At 38.0% G+C, this 15,195-nt stretch overlaps 1 protein-coding gene across 4 annotated transcripts in view; it reads left to right on the top strand.

Annotated features, from left to right (window-relative positions):
• Positions 1-14,021, top strand: part of LOC139745953 (solute carrier family 25 member 16-like) — a 115,612-nt gene extending 101,591 nt beyond the window's left edge. For 3 of the 4 annotated variants that reach the window (XM_071656676.1, XM_071656678.1, XM_071656675.1), the window contains one exon: positions 5,483-14,021. In XM_071656676.1, coding sequence (XP_071512777.1) covers positions 5,483-5,666 — 184 coding nt within the window. In that variant the 3' untranslated portion in view covers positions 5,667-14,021. The other variant, XM_071656677.1, reaches the window with a different exon arrangement.
• The last annotated feature ends 1,174 nt before the right edge of the window (positions 14,022-15,195 follow it).

Raw genomic sequence — 15,195 nt, 5'->3', positions numbered from 1 at the left:
TACTGAACCTAATTACCTTGCTCTTATTCACATTTACTCTCAGCTTTCTTCTTTCACACACTTTACCACACTCAGTCACCAGTTTCTGCAGTTTCTCACCCGAATTAGCCACTAGCGCTGTATCATCAGTGAACAACAACTGACTCATTTCCCAAGCCTTCTCATCCACAACAGACTGCATACTTGCCCCTCTCTCCAAAACTCTTGCGTTCACCTTCCTTCACCTTTATGGAGATCCATAAACAAATTAAACAACCATAGAGACATCATGCACTCCTGCTGCAAACCAGCATTCACTGGGAACCAATTGCTTTCCTCTCTTCTTACTCATACTCATGCCTTACATCCTTGATAAAAACTTTTCACTGCTATTTTCAAGGATGTAAGGCATGTGTATGAGTAGGAAGAGAGGAAAGTGATTGGTTCCCAATGAATGTCGGTTTTCGGCAGCGGATAGGGGAGAAAGAATACTTCCCATGTATTCCCTGTGTCATAAAAGGTGACTAAAAGGAGAGGGAGCAGGGGGCTGGAAATCCACCCATCTTGTTTTTAATGTTCCAAAAGAAGGAACAGAGAAGGGGCCAAGTGAGGACATTCCCTCTAAGGCTCAGTCCTCTGTTCTTAATGCTACCTCACTTGTGCAGGAAATGGCAAATATGCATGAAAAAAAAATGTATTTATCCCTGGGAATAGGGGAGAAAGAATACTCCCTATTTATTCCCTGCATGTCATAGAAGGCAACTAAAAGGAGAGGGAGTGGGGGGCTAGAAATCCTCCCCTCTTGTTTTCAATTTTCCAAAAGAAGGAACAGAAAAGGGGGCCAAGTGAATATATTTCCTCTAAGGCTCAGTCCCCTGTTCTTAACACTGCCTCGCTGGTGAGGGAAATTGCAAATATGTGTAAAGAAAAATAAATGTGTGTATATGAGTGGATGGGCCATTCTTTGTCTGTTTCCTGGTGCTATCTCGCTGATGCAGAAAACAGCAATTAAATTTATTAAAGTACAATGAAATTATTATCATTACTATTATTATTATTATGACTAAAAGTATTGTTATGGAAGTAGCCTAATCATGTTCATACTAGCCCAAATATAGTATGAAGCAGCCCAAATAATAGCAAGTAGTGGATTAGAAATTTAAGTAGCGTGTAGCCTTCACAAGTAGCCTCGTGCACTACTTATCACTCAGTCCGGCATCCATGTACAGTGGTGGTTTGCTACTACCTCAGTGTTATCATCATCCTGGGGTTATGTGTGGTGATGTGCTACTACCTCAGTGTTATCATCATCCTGGGGTTATTTGTGGCGATGTGCTACTACACTGGTCTGTGTATGTTAGGGGGATGGGGTCAACTTTGCTGAGAACAACACTTAATTAACAGTAAGTACCCTCATAACCATGGAAATGCATAAAAAGCTTAATCAGGTGCAAACTATTCTAAAGATGAGAGTTTTTGTCCAGAAACACCACAGTCTTCCAGTCTAATATGTCCTAATTCAAAATTTTTAAGGACAGGTCTTTTAAGCAGTATGGTTTGTTTACATACATGCGTCCACTCGGCTCTTATCTCTGGTATGATGATGATGATGATGATGATAACCCTAACATTTGACCTTATCGGTCTTGGTCTTAAGTTAGGCAATAGTTTTCACAGTGTACCATAAGGGTTGCCAGTCATGTATTATGACCCGGCTTGAGTTGCCAAGCTGCCTCTCACTCTGTACAACATATGGCATTAGATCTTTGTACAGCTGTGTAACCATCCACACTAGGTGACTTGTCACCAGCCAGGTAACCATCCACACTAGGTGACTTGTCACCAGCCAGGTAACCATCCACACTAGGTGACTTGTCACCAGCCAGGTAACCATCCACACTAGGTGACTTGTCACTACCCATGTAACCACCTCTGTTTGTGAATCTTAATTAAATACTTTCCTTTTTCAATAGTAAAGAAAAAGATAAATGAAAATCAATGGGCACAGCCCCTTTCATGAACAAAACAGAACCTATTATTCTTTGTTTGATATTCATTACACATAATGGAAATTAGTTTGAAGAAAATCATATAATTATGAGTTTACAAACTTTTAGGTTGTGTTGATATTGACAGAGTAATACTTATTATTCATGTTAGTCAGCAAGGTAATTATTATAAGTTTATCAGGTATTTACTATAATATCTAGTTATTTTAATCTTTCTCTTCATGTTGTATGACAATGTTTTTCATTTTTTCATGCACTGGATCCTGACTTATACAGACAGTAAGTTGCATGTGTTTAGTTAGTATTTGGTCTCTGGTATTAAAGAGTTCTTCCTGTCATATCTTTCTTAGTTTTCTTCTTGCATGTCTGCTGTATTTTTATGAGCAAAAGGTATGTATGTAGTAAACATGTGTAACAAACATGGCTACTCAAACATTATTCACCTCTCTTGAAGATGGAATCCGCAAATGACAAACTAAGATATCCAATTCTTTCACATAAAAGTATGTGGCTCTGCATAAAACAATAACAATATACATAGTTTCCTTCTTAATATACACATTAATACATGGCATGAAGAAATAATGCAGTTCCTTAATGACTCCATATAGGATTGAATTAATACAATTTAGCAACTTAAAGACTAAGTCTATCTGGAGGTTTCACAGTTCTATATGGTCATCATTGATTTTACTGAGGTGATAATGAAGGTTTTTACCTGTCATTCTTTATCTTTTACCACCTCATTGTTAGCTGTATCATAGCTTTCATTACTACTAACTTTTGAATTCATAATTTTTCATTTATCATAGTTCCTTCTGGACTCATCACTTCTGGTAATGACATAATCAGTGTTAAATTCTTATTAACAGACTCTTAAAGTACCCATTAATCTACACAAAATATGATGTCATTTCCACACCATATTTATCCAAAACTTATTGCTGATTGAACTGTATCCAAAGCTTTCTCCTTCTTCAACTGTACCCAAAGCTATCTACTACTTGAACTGTATCCAAAGGTTTTTGCTACTTGAACTGTACTCAAAGCTTTCTGCTCCTTGAATGTACCCAAAGCTTTCTCACCCTTTCATTACTTACTCGATGAAACCACTTCACACTACATATTGTCCTGAAACATTTAATTTCCAACACATTCACCCTCCTCTGTACAATCCTATCTATAGCTCATGCCTTGCAACCATATAACATAATATACTTCCCATGTATTCCCTGCATGTCGTAGAATGTGACTAAAAGGGGAGGGAATGGGGGCTGGAAATAGGGGGCCAGGTGAGGATATTCCCTCAATGGCTCAGTCCTCTTTTCTTAATGCTACCTCAAACTTTGAGAGTGACGACACATGCTGACACCTCACAAGAATAAAGGTCAAAATAATTACTACCTTTAGAAGAGAGAGAGTGCCAAAATGGCATCGTATGGTAAGGAAAGGTTGAAGAAAGGTGATGCCAAGAGAAATAATGATATGGAAGCCTTTTCATTCCATTCTAGTTCATATACAGCAACAGGTTGTGCCATCCCAGATAGTTGAGTAGTGGAGTATGAGTTATCCCATATGTGTGAGAAGAGAGGTGGAGTATGGGCCATCCCAAATGTGTGAGCAGAGGTGGAGGATGAGCCATCTCAAATGTGTGAGCAGAGAGGTAGAGGATGAGCCATCCCAGATGTATGAGTGGAGAGATGGAGGATGAGCCACCCAGATGTGTGAGCATAGAGGTGGTGGATGAGCCACCCCAGATGTGTGAGCAGAGAGGTGGTGGATGAGCAATCCCAGATGTATGAACAGATGGGTGTTTGTCAGTGGACTGGTGCTTAAGAAAGAGTACATGTCTGGGGGAGTGTATGGGTGTATGTCTGGCAGACTGGTGCTTAAGAATGAGTATGAGGGCAGTTGTTTAGTGGTCTCGAGTCATTACACCGTAATGTATTTATTGGAAAGGAGGTATCTATGAGTATAGGTGGCTAGAGTGGAGGCAGGGACAAACATTTTATTTCTGCTTGCTTGAAGTTTGTTGGTCATTTCTGAAATGGCTCGGCTGAGGGGTGTATGGCAGTTGGAAAGAAATGAGTGCCGAGCATGTGAGGCAGGAATAATGTTTTTTCTTTTGTAAATGTTGGATGATTGTAGTTGGTTGCTAAGCAACAAGTGATTTGTTCCATGTCATCTGTTTTGTGTTGCATACAGTTTTATGTTTGCTTCTGAAAGAGTGGATGTTCAGGTATGAGAGGCATAGTTTAAGTGGATGAATTATTCATAGGAAATACCAAAGTATTTTATTTTTTCTTAAGACCATCTGAGTTTGTGTGGACCATTCCTTTATGAAAATCGTAAAGAATCAGTAAACTTCTGTCTGTGTAAAGCCTGTAAAACTCCCATTTTTGTCATCCCTCCCACTGTTTGTATTGTCTTTATACCTGTAAAGTGTTTTTGGCAATTTCCATCCGTTAATTTAGTAAACATTTGTGAATATTATTACTACTAATATTATTGTTGTAATTATTATTATAATTATTATCATCATTCATTATAATTGTAATGGGAAATATTATAGTAAGAAAGGATGTTCTGACAATTATGACCATTAATTATCCATTCCATGTTCATAGTATTAGCAATAATCCATGTTCAGCTGAGAATACACTCTGAAAATTACCATTCAGCTCCTTTTGTAAGTCATTTCTTTGTAGATCAATATTGATGTCAAATGATATGGCTGGCATTAGTGGGCCTGAGGTAGGCCATACTAATGAACAGCTTTTTTTGGTCCTCCAGTATAGTTTGGGCTAAGACAACCAAGTTAAACATTTCATCTGCCCCACTGTTTTATGGATTTGCTTCTGCATCTCAGTTTGATTAAGGTCTTGTTTATATCATATTATGCTTGAGTGAATAATGTTACTTTACATATTTGTGAAACCTTAATCTAGTTGATAGGTAGTTGAACTAACTATTCTTTTTAAGTTACTCATCTGGAATTTTCCAGTGGTACTGCTCAGTGAGAAGTTAAGAAAGTGGTTTTTCCAGTTCATCACATGCCATAGATATTTCTCCATTCTCAAAATCTGTTTTTCTGTTAACAAATGTAAACTATAGAATTGAACATTGTCAAATGCACCTGTCCCACTTTTAATGTTTCTTTTCAGCTTAAGATATGTCAGAAATAGAGAGCTTATAAAAGTCAGGAATAAGCTTGTTATGGGGCCATGTTTTAAGTTGCAAAATGACTGCCATTTCTATTTATTTGCTAAGCCTTGAAGTGGAGTGCTGGCAATCAGGCTTTGGACATAAAGATAGCATTTTTTTCATTTACAAGATTGGTCTTTCCATGTAAACAGCTTTGGAGCAGTCTGACCAAACCAGCCTTATATATATATAACATAATTCACTCCTTACAAAATATTTGTTTCTGAAGCTTTTTTTTTTTTTTTTTTTTTTTTTAGATATTAATGAATTTTACCACTTTTCTCCATTAGAATGGGTATGGTGGATACATTACGTCTCATCTACAAGGAGAATGGTATCAGCCGGGGTTTGTATCGAGGAATGAGCATAAATTATATGCGTGCAATCCCAATGGTAGCAGTGTCATTCTCAACTTATGAACTTACTAAGCAGATGTTAGGGCTTGACACTGGGCTTAGTATTAAGACAGGATAATGTAGAGTGGAACTGTGATTGAAATTCTGTGATTTTTTTTCTTTGTGAGAGAAAATTGTAGTTGTGAAAACTGAATTTTGAATTTTATCTCATTTAGTGTGTAAAATTGTTACTTTCTTTCATCCTTGGTATTTATTTTATCAGCTTGAGTTAGCATATTAAATGTAACTGCATTTTACTGAAGCTATGCCAGATGTTAAAAGTTCAGAATATAAAGTCAGTTGAAAATATGTTGCATCAATTATGTAACACTAGATGTAGAATATTGTGAAAATATAATGTTGCATCAATTATGTAACACTAGAAGTAGACTATTATGTGAAAAGGTGAAAGGTTAGGGTACCTAATTATTTTAATGGTTAGAAATTCATAAGTATGTGTTAACTAGATGTGCTGGGTTTCTAGTTTACAGTTCATTAAAACCACATGTTGCAGCCCAAAATATGTAATTACCTCAGTTTTACTGCTTGAAAGGAGTAAAATTGTTATGAAAACTGAGGAAGTATGTAATGCAAAAACTCAAAAGTAAATAACTGTCAGCAAGCACCAATTGTAACAAAGATTAGGATTTGATTTTAAATTATCTTTCTTAGCATTCATCACCTTCTCAGCTCCTGCAGTCAGATGAGGACAGGCAAGTTAAATCATCTTACTATCCATTGATAGTCTTGTACAATGTGCATGCCATGTGGTAATACTATAGGACTCTCCCTGGTATACCACTTTGGTTATTCCTGTCCAGTTAGATGGGAATAGGGTCTCAGTCTGTCTCACTTACGTTAACATTATACACGCATTGGTTGGTCTTTTTTTTCCGTAATCACCCATTTATACAGTACAGGAAAGCGGTTCTACACTCATGGAGCCCTATTCCTTGATTTTTCTCTACCATCAAACTGCTTTTTTACTTTTTGTATACTACCAGCATTTACAATATTTATTTCAGTCATCCATTACCCTGATACTAAAAATGTACTTTTTCGTATCCTTTCTTAACAAGCTTCCTGTTATGACTTCTGGTTGCTTTCTCATAAAGAATTATTTTTATTAACCTCATCAGACTGATTTAGAAACACTCCCTTGCTCATTTCTCTTCTATAGTGGGCAAATTTGTGGTCCGTAGCCACTCATTGTAGTTCAGCTCTTTTAATTCCTTTACCATCTTTAATTATGGACCTTATCAATCAGATCTCTGAGATTTTATAAGTGCAGTGAATGTACTTGAGAAAGATATTCTAGTTTTAGATTTTTATAATTTACACATTGTCTATGATGTACCCACCATTTTCTTATTCATGTACTTAAATGCATTTCTAAATTTTGCCATCCAGCAAAATAGGACTCTGTCTCAGTGTTGACTTTTCCACATCTCTCTCACATACAGATTCCTGTGCATTATATCATGTTAGTTAATAATTGTTCTGGGGCTTTCTTTTATGCATTCCCATCTTTTTGACTTTGCATTTACTCAGTTTCATTGTGTATATTCGACAAACATCTGTCATGACCCTTACATCGCCTGCATCTATAAGAGATTAGTGCATCACGTAACTTGCCATACACAACTACTCTTCCCAACCTTACTTTCAATTTACACAACAGTAGATGATTCATGTAAAATTTTCATGTCTATACAAGTGAACAGTTCCGGTATCTTCAATAATAATCCATTCTTGGGATGCCACAACTGGAATGCTTCAGTTAGACCTATTTCCCACCAGGATCAGTACTCCACTTTTAGTGGAAACCTCACCAGTAGAACGTACATCTCACCTGTACTCCTTCCATAGTGTACATATCACCAGTACTATTCACATCTCACCTGTACTTCTCTCATGGTGTACATCTCACCAGTACTATTCAGATCTCACCTGTACTCCTCTTGTAGTGGACATTTCACCTGTAGTCTTCACATCTTACCTGTACTCCTCTTGTGTACATCGCACCAGTACTGTTCACATCTCACCACTACTCCTCTTGTGGTGTACATCTCAACTACTGTGCATATCTCACCAGGACTCCTCTCCTGGTGCACACATCACCACGTCACCAGTACTGAGCACATCTCACCAGTACTCCTCTCCTGGTGTACGCGTCACCACATCACCAGTACTGAGCACATCTCACCAGTACTCCTCTCCTGGTGTACACGTCACCAGTACTGAGCACATCTCACCAATGGCAGATGGCCTGGTATGTGGAAGAGCCTGTGTAGAGAAAGATTGGAACCAACAGAATCAGACTGATAAAAATTTACTCAGAAACTGGATCATTGTTAGACTTCAATGACCATGATATTGTAAAGAAGCCAACCCTGGTTCCCAATTCTGCCCACATGTTTTACCTGATGGGTCTAAGGGCAGAATCTTGGGCTCTTCGTTGTTAAAGTTTCTTCACAATATCAACAAACTGTCCTCTAGAGGGAATATCAAAATGCTTTACCACACAAAGTGAATCAGGCCTTCAAGCTCGACACTACCATAAATGACTTCCAGTTACGAATGTCTGACAGGTTTTTGCCCTAGACCTAAACCACTCCATCATTGGAAATACAAAATAATTTTTCACTTAAAGGCCTTAGGCAGATGTCTCTCACCCATCATTGTCCCTCAAAACAGTATCCATTCCTTCAAGTCTGATAATTTATACTCCATCCTCTTGGGCAATCACTTCTGTAAAGTTCATTGTTCTGCTATTAGGTTACTATGTAGTAGAGATCTATGCTAAGTGCTGAAAGAATCTCCTCTATGTTCCACTAATAAGTACTCCGACATGTTGGAAGATGTTGTAATTCTAAGTTCTCTGACAGAAATAAAACAAAGATATCACCATTCCAGGCTAGAAAGCAGAAAATGTTCTCCGATAATGATGTCCAGTCAATATACATAAGTTTATTTGGATGAAATTCACCAGTATACTGGAGACCATTTATTTATAATTGTGCCATAACCACTTTCTGAGAAAGGTTTCTCATGTTACCATGGACCTCCTTTCCAAAGGCTTCTGCAGCCCAAGGTTGTGCTACTTACAGTAGCAGGGTATTGACAGACTCCTTTGAAGTTCTTTAATGAGACTGTGCCAAAGGAGACTTTTTACTTCAATAGTGGTGTAACCTTGTGCAGGCAAAATATGTAGAGGACTTCTCATTTTTATGTACTTTGACAAACCATTATGTACATGGAGCATAACAGTGCTTATAAAGACAGTACAGAGCTGTCATCATGACCAGTTGCGAACATCATTGCTTATAATTTACAACAGGTGGAAGACAGAAGATACAAAGGTGTCTAGAAACTGTCCCATACCTTTGTCTCATGATCTGGGAGATCAAATTAGAGATACTCAATGAGGCCAACATCAAAGCATTTAAAATCATCACAAATACATCAAGAAAGTAAGTAAAGGCGATACCCTCTCCTTCATGTGCCCATACTTTCATAATCTGTGCTCACATGGCAATTTCTGCAACAGAAGGAAAAGGATTTTGAAATTCAAGAAAAACTGCATCATCTATATATATGTCTTGATTTCTGATGTCCATTTCCTCTGGTAACTCCCATCAAGGGGTTGGCCATAGCTTATCCCTGCCCTTATATGCCTCCCCATCGTACACCATTCCATGAATTCTTTCACCGTTTCTCACTCTCGAGTATTCTTTCACTCTACTTCCCCATGTCACAAATGGTCTTCCTCTCACACCAACCCCTTTAATTGTACTCTTATTCATACACTTTTCTTGTAAACACCCAGTCTTGCATTCTTTCCACATGCCCAAACCACCTCAAAGTATTATGTTTCACCCATTCTACCACTTAACAATTCATTCCCTTTGTATTCCCTGCCATACCATACCTCTCACACACCCTTTCATTCCTCTAGTTACATCTAGTCACACCACATGCTCTTCTCAAATAACTCATTTCCACAGCCTGGATTCTTGACCTATGTGCCTCATTCCATGCTAATGTTTCAGCTACATAGGTCAGGGTTAAGAGGGCTATGCTGTCCTTTAATCCTCTCTTCACTTCCATACTTAACCTCAACCCTTCATTATTCTATAAAGGAACCAATGACTCTTTTAACCTGTACTGCTGTCTCTCCCTTACATCTCCTTCCATATCACCAAAGTTACCTAAGACAGCTCCTAAATACTTAAATTCTCACACTTCTTCCTATTTAGTACACTTTTTTCTTTCACTCTATATGGTTGTGCAAAATCTATACTTTTACTCTGTTTCCTTTCAAACACCATTACTTTACTTTTACTTGCATTTACAGCCAATCCCCTACCTGTACACATATCATAAAACATAGTTACAACCTTCTGCAACTCCTCTTCACTCTAGGCAAACAACAAAGTATCATCCACACACAGGCTGGCCACTAACCACCATATCTCACTGTCACATCACACTCCATCTCTGTACCCCTTTTCCCAATTTTTGCTTTTATATCACGTATCACTTCACCCATATACATATTAAAAAGCTGTGGTGACATCACACAGCCTTCCTCACACCTACAAGTATCCCAAAGCTTTTGCTTAAGTCTCCATCCACTCTTACACATGTATTTGCTCCTCTATAGAAGGTTTTCACACCATGCAACATTTGTCCCCTACACCTTATATCCATAACACATCTCATAAAGCATTCCACTTGACTCTGCCATACATTTTTTCCAAAGCCATAAATGCTGCATATAGCTTCTTACCTTTAGCTAACTACTTTTCAATGGTTGTCTTAACTACAAAAATCTGATCCACACATCTACCTTTCCTAAAGCACCCTTGCTCTTCACTTATTCTGCATTGTCACTTCCATCACTCTATCAGTTAACATTCTTGCATACGCTTTTCCTGGTATATTTATCAGTCCCATTCCCCTATAATTGTTACGTACATTCTTAGCATCTTGTCCTTTAAATAGAGGAACAATAATAGCTTTTGCCCAATCTATATTACATGTATCCACTCTATCACTCTTTCTCCTCCATACTTCAGTGTTTCAGCCATAATCCCATCCATTCTAGATGCCTTTCCTACCTTCAGCCTCATTATTGCCCTTCTTTTACCACCCTTTTTGCTACTGGCTCTTGTATTTGTATCCTTTTCCTTCTCTCCTCCATACCCATGCATGTAACAGTTCTTCAAAATATTCTTTCCATCTTCCTTTCACTTCCTCCTTTTGATTCAGCAACTCCACTTCCTTACTTCTCACTTCACCATCTCCACTATTACAGCTACCTCTTTCCTTTCTCACCTTCTGGTATAGTTCTTATCATTCCAAAACTTTTCACATAACTTTCTTTCATAATTTTCATTTACTCTTTCTTTGCTTTACTCCATCAGCTTCTTAACATTCCACTTACATATTTAATAGTCTTTCCTCCTTTACTGAACTTCCACTGATACATTCCTGATAAGCAATCTAACATATGCCTTTTTATTCTCTTCCGCATTTATTTCTAATCTCTTCTGCCCACCATGCATTGCTCTTTTTATTCTTAGTCTCATGACCTTGTATCCAACTACTAATTCTACAACTTTTAATGATATTTCTCTAAACATTTTAAACTCCTCATTCACACATGACTGCATCCCTACATTCACTGTATTTCATGTATTTCATCTAAGATTTCAGTTATCGTCCTTTCATACTGCATTTTTCCTGATTCATCTTCTCACTTGCCAACACTTGTACCTGTCCATTCTTCCTTACACCATACCTCCACCTCTTCCTCATCTTCATCCACACAAGATCTGCAAAATGGTCACAGTCTCCTAAGAATCCTCTCATGACTCTAGCATCAAGCACAGCCTTTCTCCATATTTCATCCACTGCCACATAGTCAGTCAAAGCCTTTTGCTCCTCCCCATCAGCATTCCTCATTCATGTATATCTGTGGATCACCTCGTGCTGAAAAAAGATGTGTGCAAGGATAAACCCCTCTCAATACAAACATCCACAAGATTGCTTCAGTTGTCATGTACTCCTAGCGCTCCTCATTTATAAACAATCCCACTCTTTCATTCATATCACCCATTACAACCATAATGTTCTCATTCTCAAAACTGTTTATACAGTCATTCAGATTTCTCCTGAAACACATTTCATCCTTATTATGCATTTTCTTCATATTCACAAGTGCATATATACATACCCATTTATACTTCATTCTTACAATCTTCCCATTGTTTTTCTTTTTATATGTTGAAGGTTCCAGTAACAGACAGAGGTCCACATCAATTCTGGGCCTTAAATGAAATGTAGACAGAATTATGAAATGGAAAAAGAAAAGGCAAGGGAAAGTATTCATGGATTTTGGAGGAAGTGAAAGATCTGTCTTTTGAAAAGTGTGGCAAGTCATAGTTATTGGGAAAAACATGAAAAGTTAGAGAGTTATAAAGCTGGTGTGTAGGGAAAGAATCAGTTGTCAAAATGGCCCACCCTTGAGTTGCTGATTGCCACACAATAATCATGTGACGCAGTAGCTTGCCGAGTATTGCATGGTCTAGCTGGTGGTAGGGGCACACAGGCATCAGCTTTTATGAGCAAAAATCAAAGTAATACCTCAAGAAGTGGGAAAGTGAACCCAACATTGTGGCTTAGGGTAAGGGGCTCAAGTTTGGGAGTTGGATTGCATTTGACTCAACTCTGTCACATAAGCATATAGAGCTAGAACCTTCCCAAACACGAGAGCAGTACTCCAAAGAAGGACGAATCAGTCCCTTGTACAAATGGAGCAATTGTTCAGAAAAGATTTCAACATCTAAACAGGAAACCCAGTTTCTTAAGAGGCAGACTTTGCTATTCCTGTAATGTGGGGTTTCCAAGAAAGAGTGGAGGTGTTACAGTAATACCAAGTACGTTCATTGAGTCAAGAGGTGGAATTACAGAACCATTAGATGAGAGATGAGAGTTGTGTGGAGTTTTTGATAGAGAGATAGGTAGAAATTGGGCCTTGGAGGCATTAAACTGAACAAGTCTTTGTCTACCCCAATGAGATATCCTGTCCAAGTCTGAGTATTGAGGAAGCTGTGTTAAGATGAGATGTAGATTGAGTGAGAGGAAGAGGTAGCAGACTTGAAAGATGTGGATGAATGCAGAATTGCATATCCATCTTTCCTGTTAATTTTCATTCATTCCTGTTCATACCACTCCTCCTACCAAGGCCTTCCCATGACTTGCATTCATTTCGATTTTCAATCCACACACCCTGCCTAAGGATATGGGTTTCCCCAATCCCTGGCACATCCAAGCTATAACTTTTAAACTTCTCCACAAGCTCTCTCCTTTTACTCTCACCAGTCATCCCATCTACATTTAGCGTCAATACCCTCAATGCCTTATCTCTGTTACTCCTCAACATAACTGGTAGACTCCAGAGCCATTTCTTAGCCTTTTGCACCTCACTAGCAGAGGGCACCTTCAGTGCAGTGTTTCCCAAGGCAACGAGGCTCCAAAATTGTCTAAAAACTAAAAAACCCAGCACACCTTAAGTGTGTCTGTATTTAAAAAGGAAAACTAGCACTTCTATTGCCCTATTTGAATTGGGCAATGCCTCCACCTTTAGTTTCACCTCTAAGGGTGTAGTAACAAAATTGTGTGAATTATCATCTGTTTCCTTTCCTACTTGATACTTGCTCTTTCTCTGTTTTTATCATGTGACAGAATAAGATAACTAAGACCATTGCTAGGGAGATCCCCAAGATATTACCATGTGTCATTGGTAGTATTGAGGCTTAGTGTTGGATGGAAGAAGGGAACATGCCAGATGGGCTCATATGAGCCCATATTTTGGGTATTGCACTCTCATATTCTATACTTGTTTCCTAATGCAGGAAGAGCAAGTTTTCTGAACTTAAATGCCTAATTCTTATAATTATACTATTGTTGTGATTATCTTTTGCAATAATTTTCTAATAAAAAGTCCAGGCATGTACACTAATACAACATTAATGTAAAGTTAATGCTATAATGATCCCAGAAATCCCAAATTATAAATTACACAAGGAAGAGGATAATTTAGTGAACTGACTTTTGTATGAACAAAACAGATACTATTTTCTTAAGGTTACATAGGAATACATTATATATTTATGAGAAGCATATTGTACTATATATTTTCATGTCGTTAAAGAGCACAAATGCAGAATTGTAGTTCAAAGTTATATGTCCAATAATGGTGTAAGTTTCAAATTTAAGTGTTTATATATAAGAAAAATAGTAATACAGTGCTGCATAAGTGAAATTTATTTTTTTACATGGGAGTGTATTTATAAAGCTGTATTAAAACTGTAGCAAACCCGGCATGGACCCCTGAACCCATGCCAAAGATAAACCAGGTGGCAGCCAGTGTTGCTCATTCACCCTTATCTATATAATCATTTCAGATTTATAACAGTATTTTCTGTCAAGTTAAATTTTTCAACATAATTATGTGCAAGTAGTCATAGTACAGTATTACATAGGTACACTGAATGCTTACAGAGAGAAACAGTGTAAAAGAGATGATGTGTTTATCCCACTTAGAGGAGGACAGTGGTTTTGTGCAATGAGTCTTGGTCAGCCGCCTGCAAACATGGTAGCAGCTGAGTAATTCAGATAACAAACAGCTTCTACATGCATTTTGTACAAGTAAGGGAAGAGGGCATTCATTAATGGGTTCCATGGATGCAATACTTTGTAAAAGTATAATTATTGGCATACTAAGGAGTCAAAAGGAAGAATCATAGAGGAGAGTTCCTTAAATGGTTAGCATTTATAACCCCCATGAGAGGCAGCTACGATTCAAAAAATTCAGGCTTAGATTACTTTTGATGATCCACAGCTCATTCACTAAAGGAAACACGGTAATTTATTTGTAGGCATGTATTTTTTTTTTTTTTCAAAAGAAGGAACAGAGAAGGGGGCCAGGTGAGGATATTCCCTAAAAGGCCCAGTCCTCTGTTCTTAACGCTACTTCGCTAATGCAGGAAATGGCGAATAGTATGAAAGAAAGAAAGAAAAGTTAAATCCTATTGGTAAAGTCCTTTAAGAAGAAAAGGAAAACAGAAGAGATGAAGCAAACAGGCAATTCAGTGAAGGGCAACTTTCATATCACCTGGAAAATATATTTCAGGAATTTTAAACCTTTAAGCCAGTGGTATCCAGTAGAAAACAGTGAGGGCAACAGAAAATTTTACTGGACCAGAAAGATTTTGGAGGTGGAAAGATGGAGCGAAAAGATTTTGAGTGATCGGGGCCTGAACATGCAGGAGGGTCAAAGGCATGCAACGAATAGAGTGAATTGGAACGATGTGGTATACTGGGGTCGACGTGCTGTCAATGGATTGAACCAGAGCATGTGAAATGTCTGGGGTAAACCATGGAAACTTTTCTGGGGCCTGGATGTGGAAAGGGAGCTGTGGTTTTGGTGCATTATTACATGACAGCTAGAGACTGAGTGTGAACAAATGGGGCCTTTGTTGTCTTTTCCTAGCGCTACCTCGCGCACATGCAGGGGGAGGGGGTTGTCATTTCATGTG

Source organism: Panulirus ornatus, chromosome 63 (assembly GCF_036320965.1).
Source record: "Panulirus ornatus isolate Po-2019 chromosome 63, ASM3632096v1, whole genome shotgun sequence".
NCBI lineage: Eukaryota > Metazoa > Arthropoda > Malacostraca > Decapoda > Palinuridae > Panulirus > Panulirus ornatus.
The sequence above is the reverse complement of the archived record's forward strand: the minus strand, read 5'-3'. Positions and strand labels throughout refer to the sequence as shown.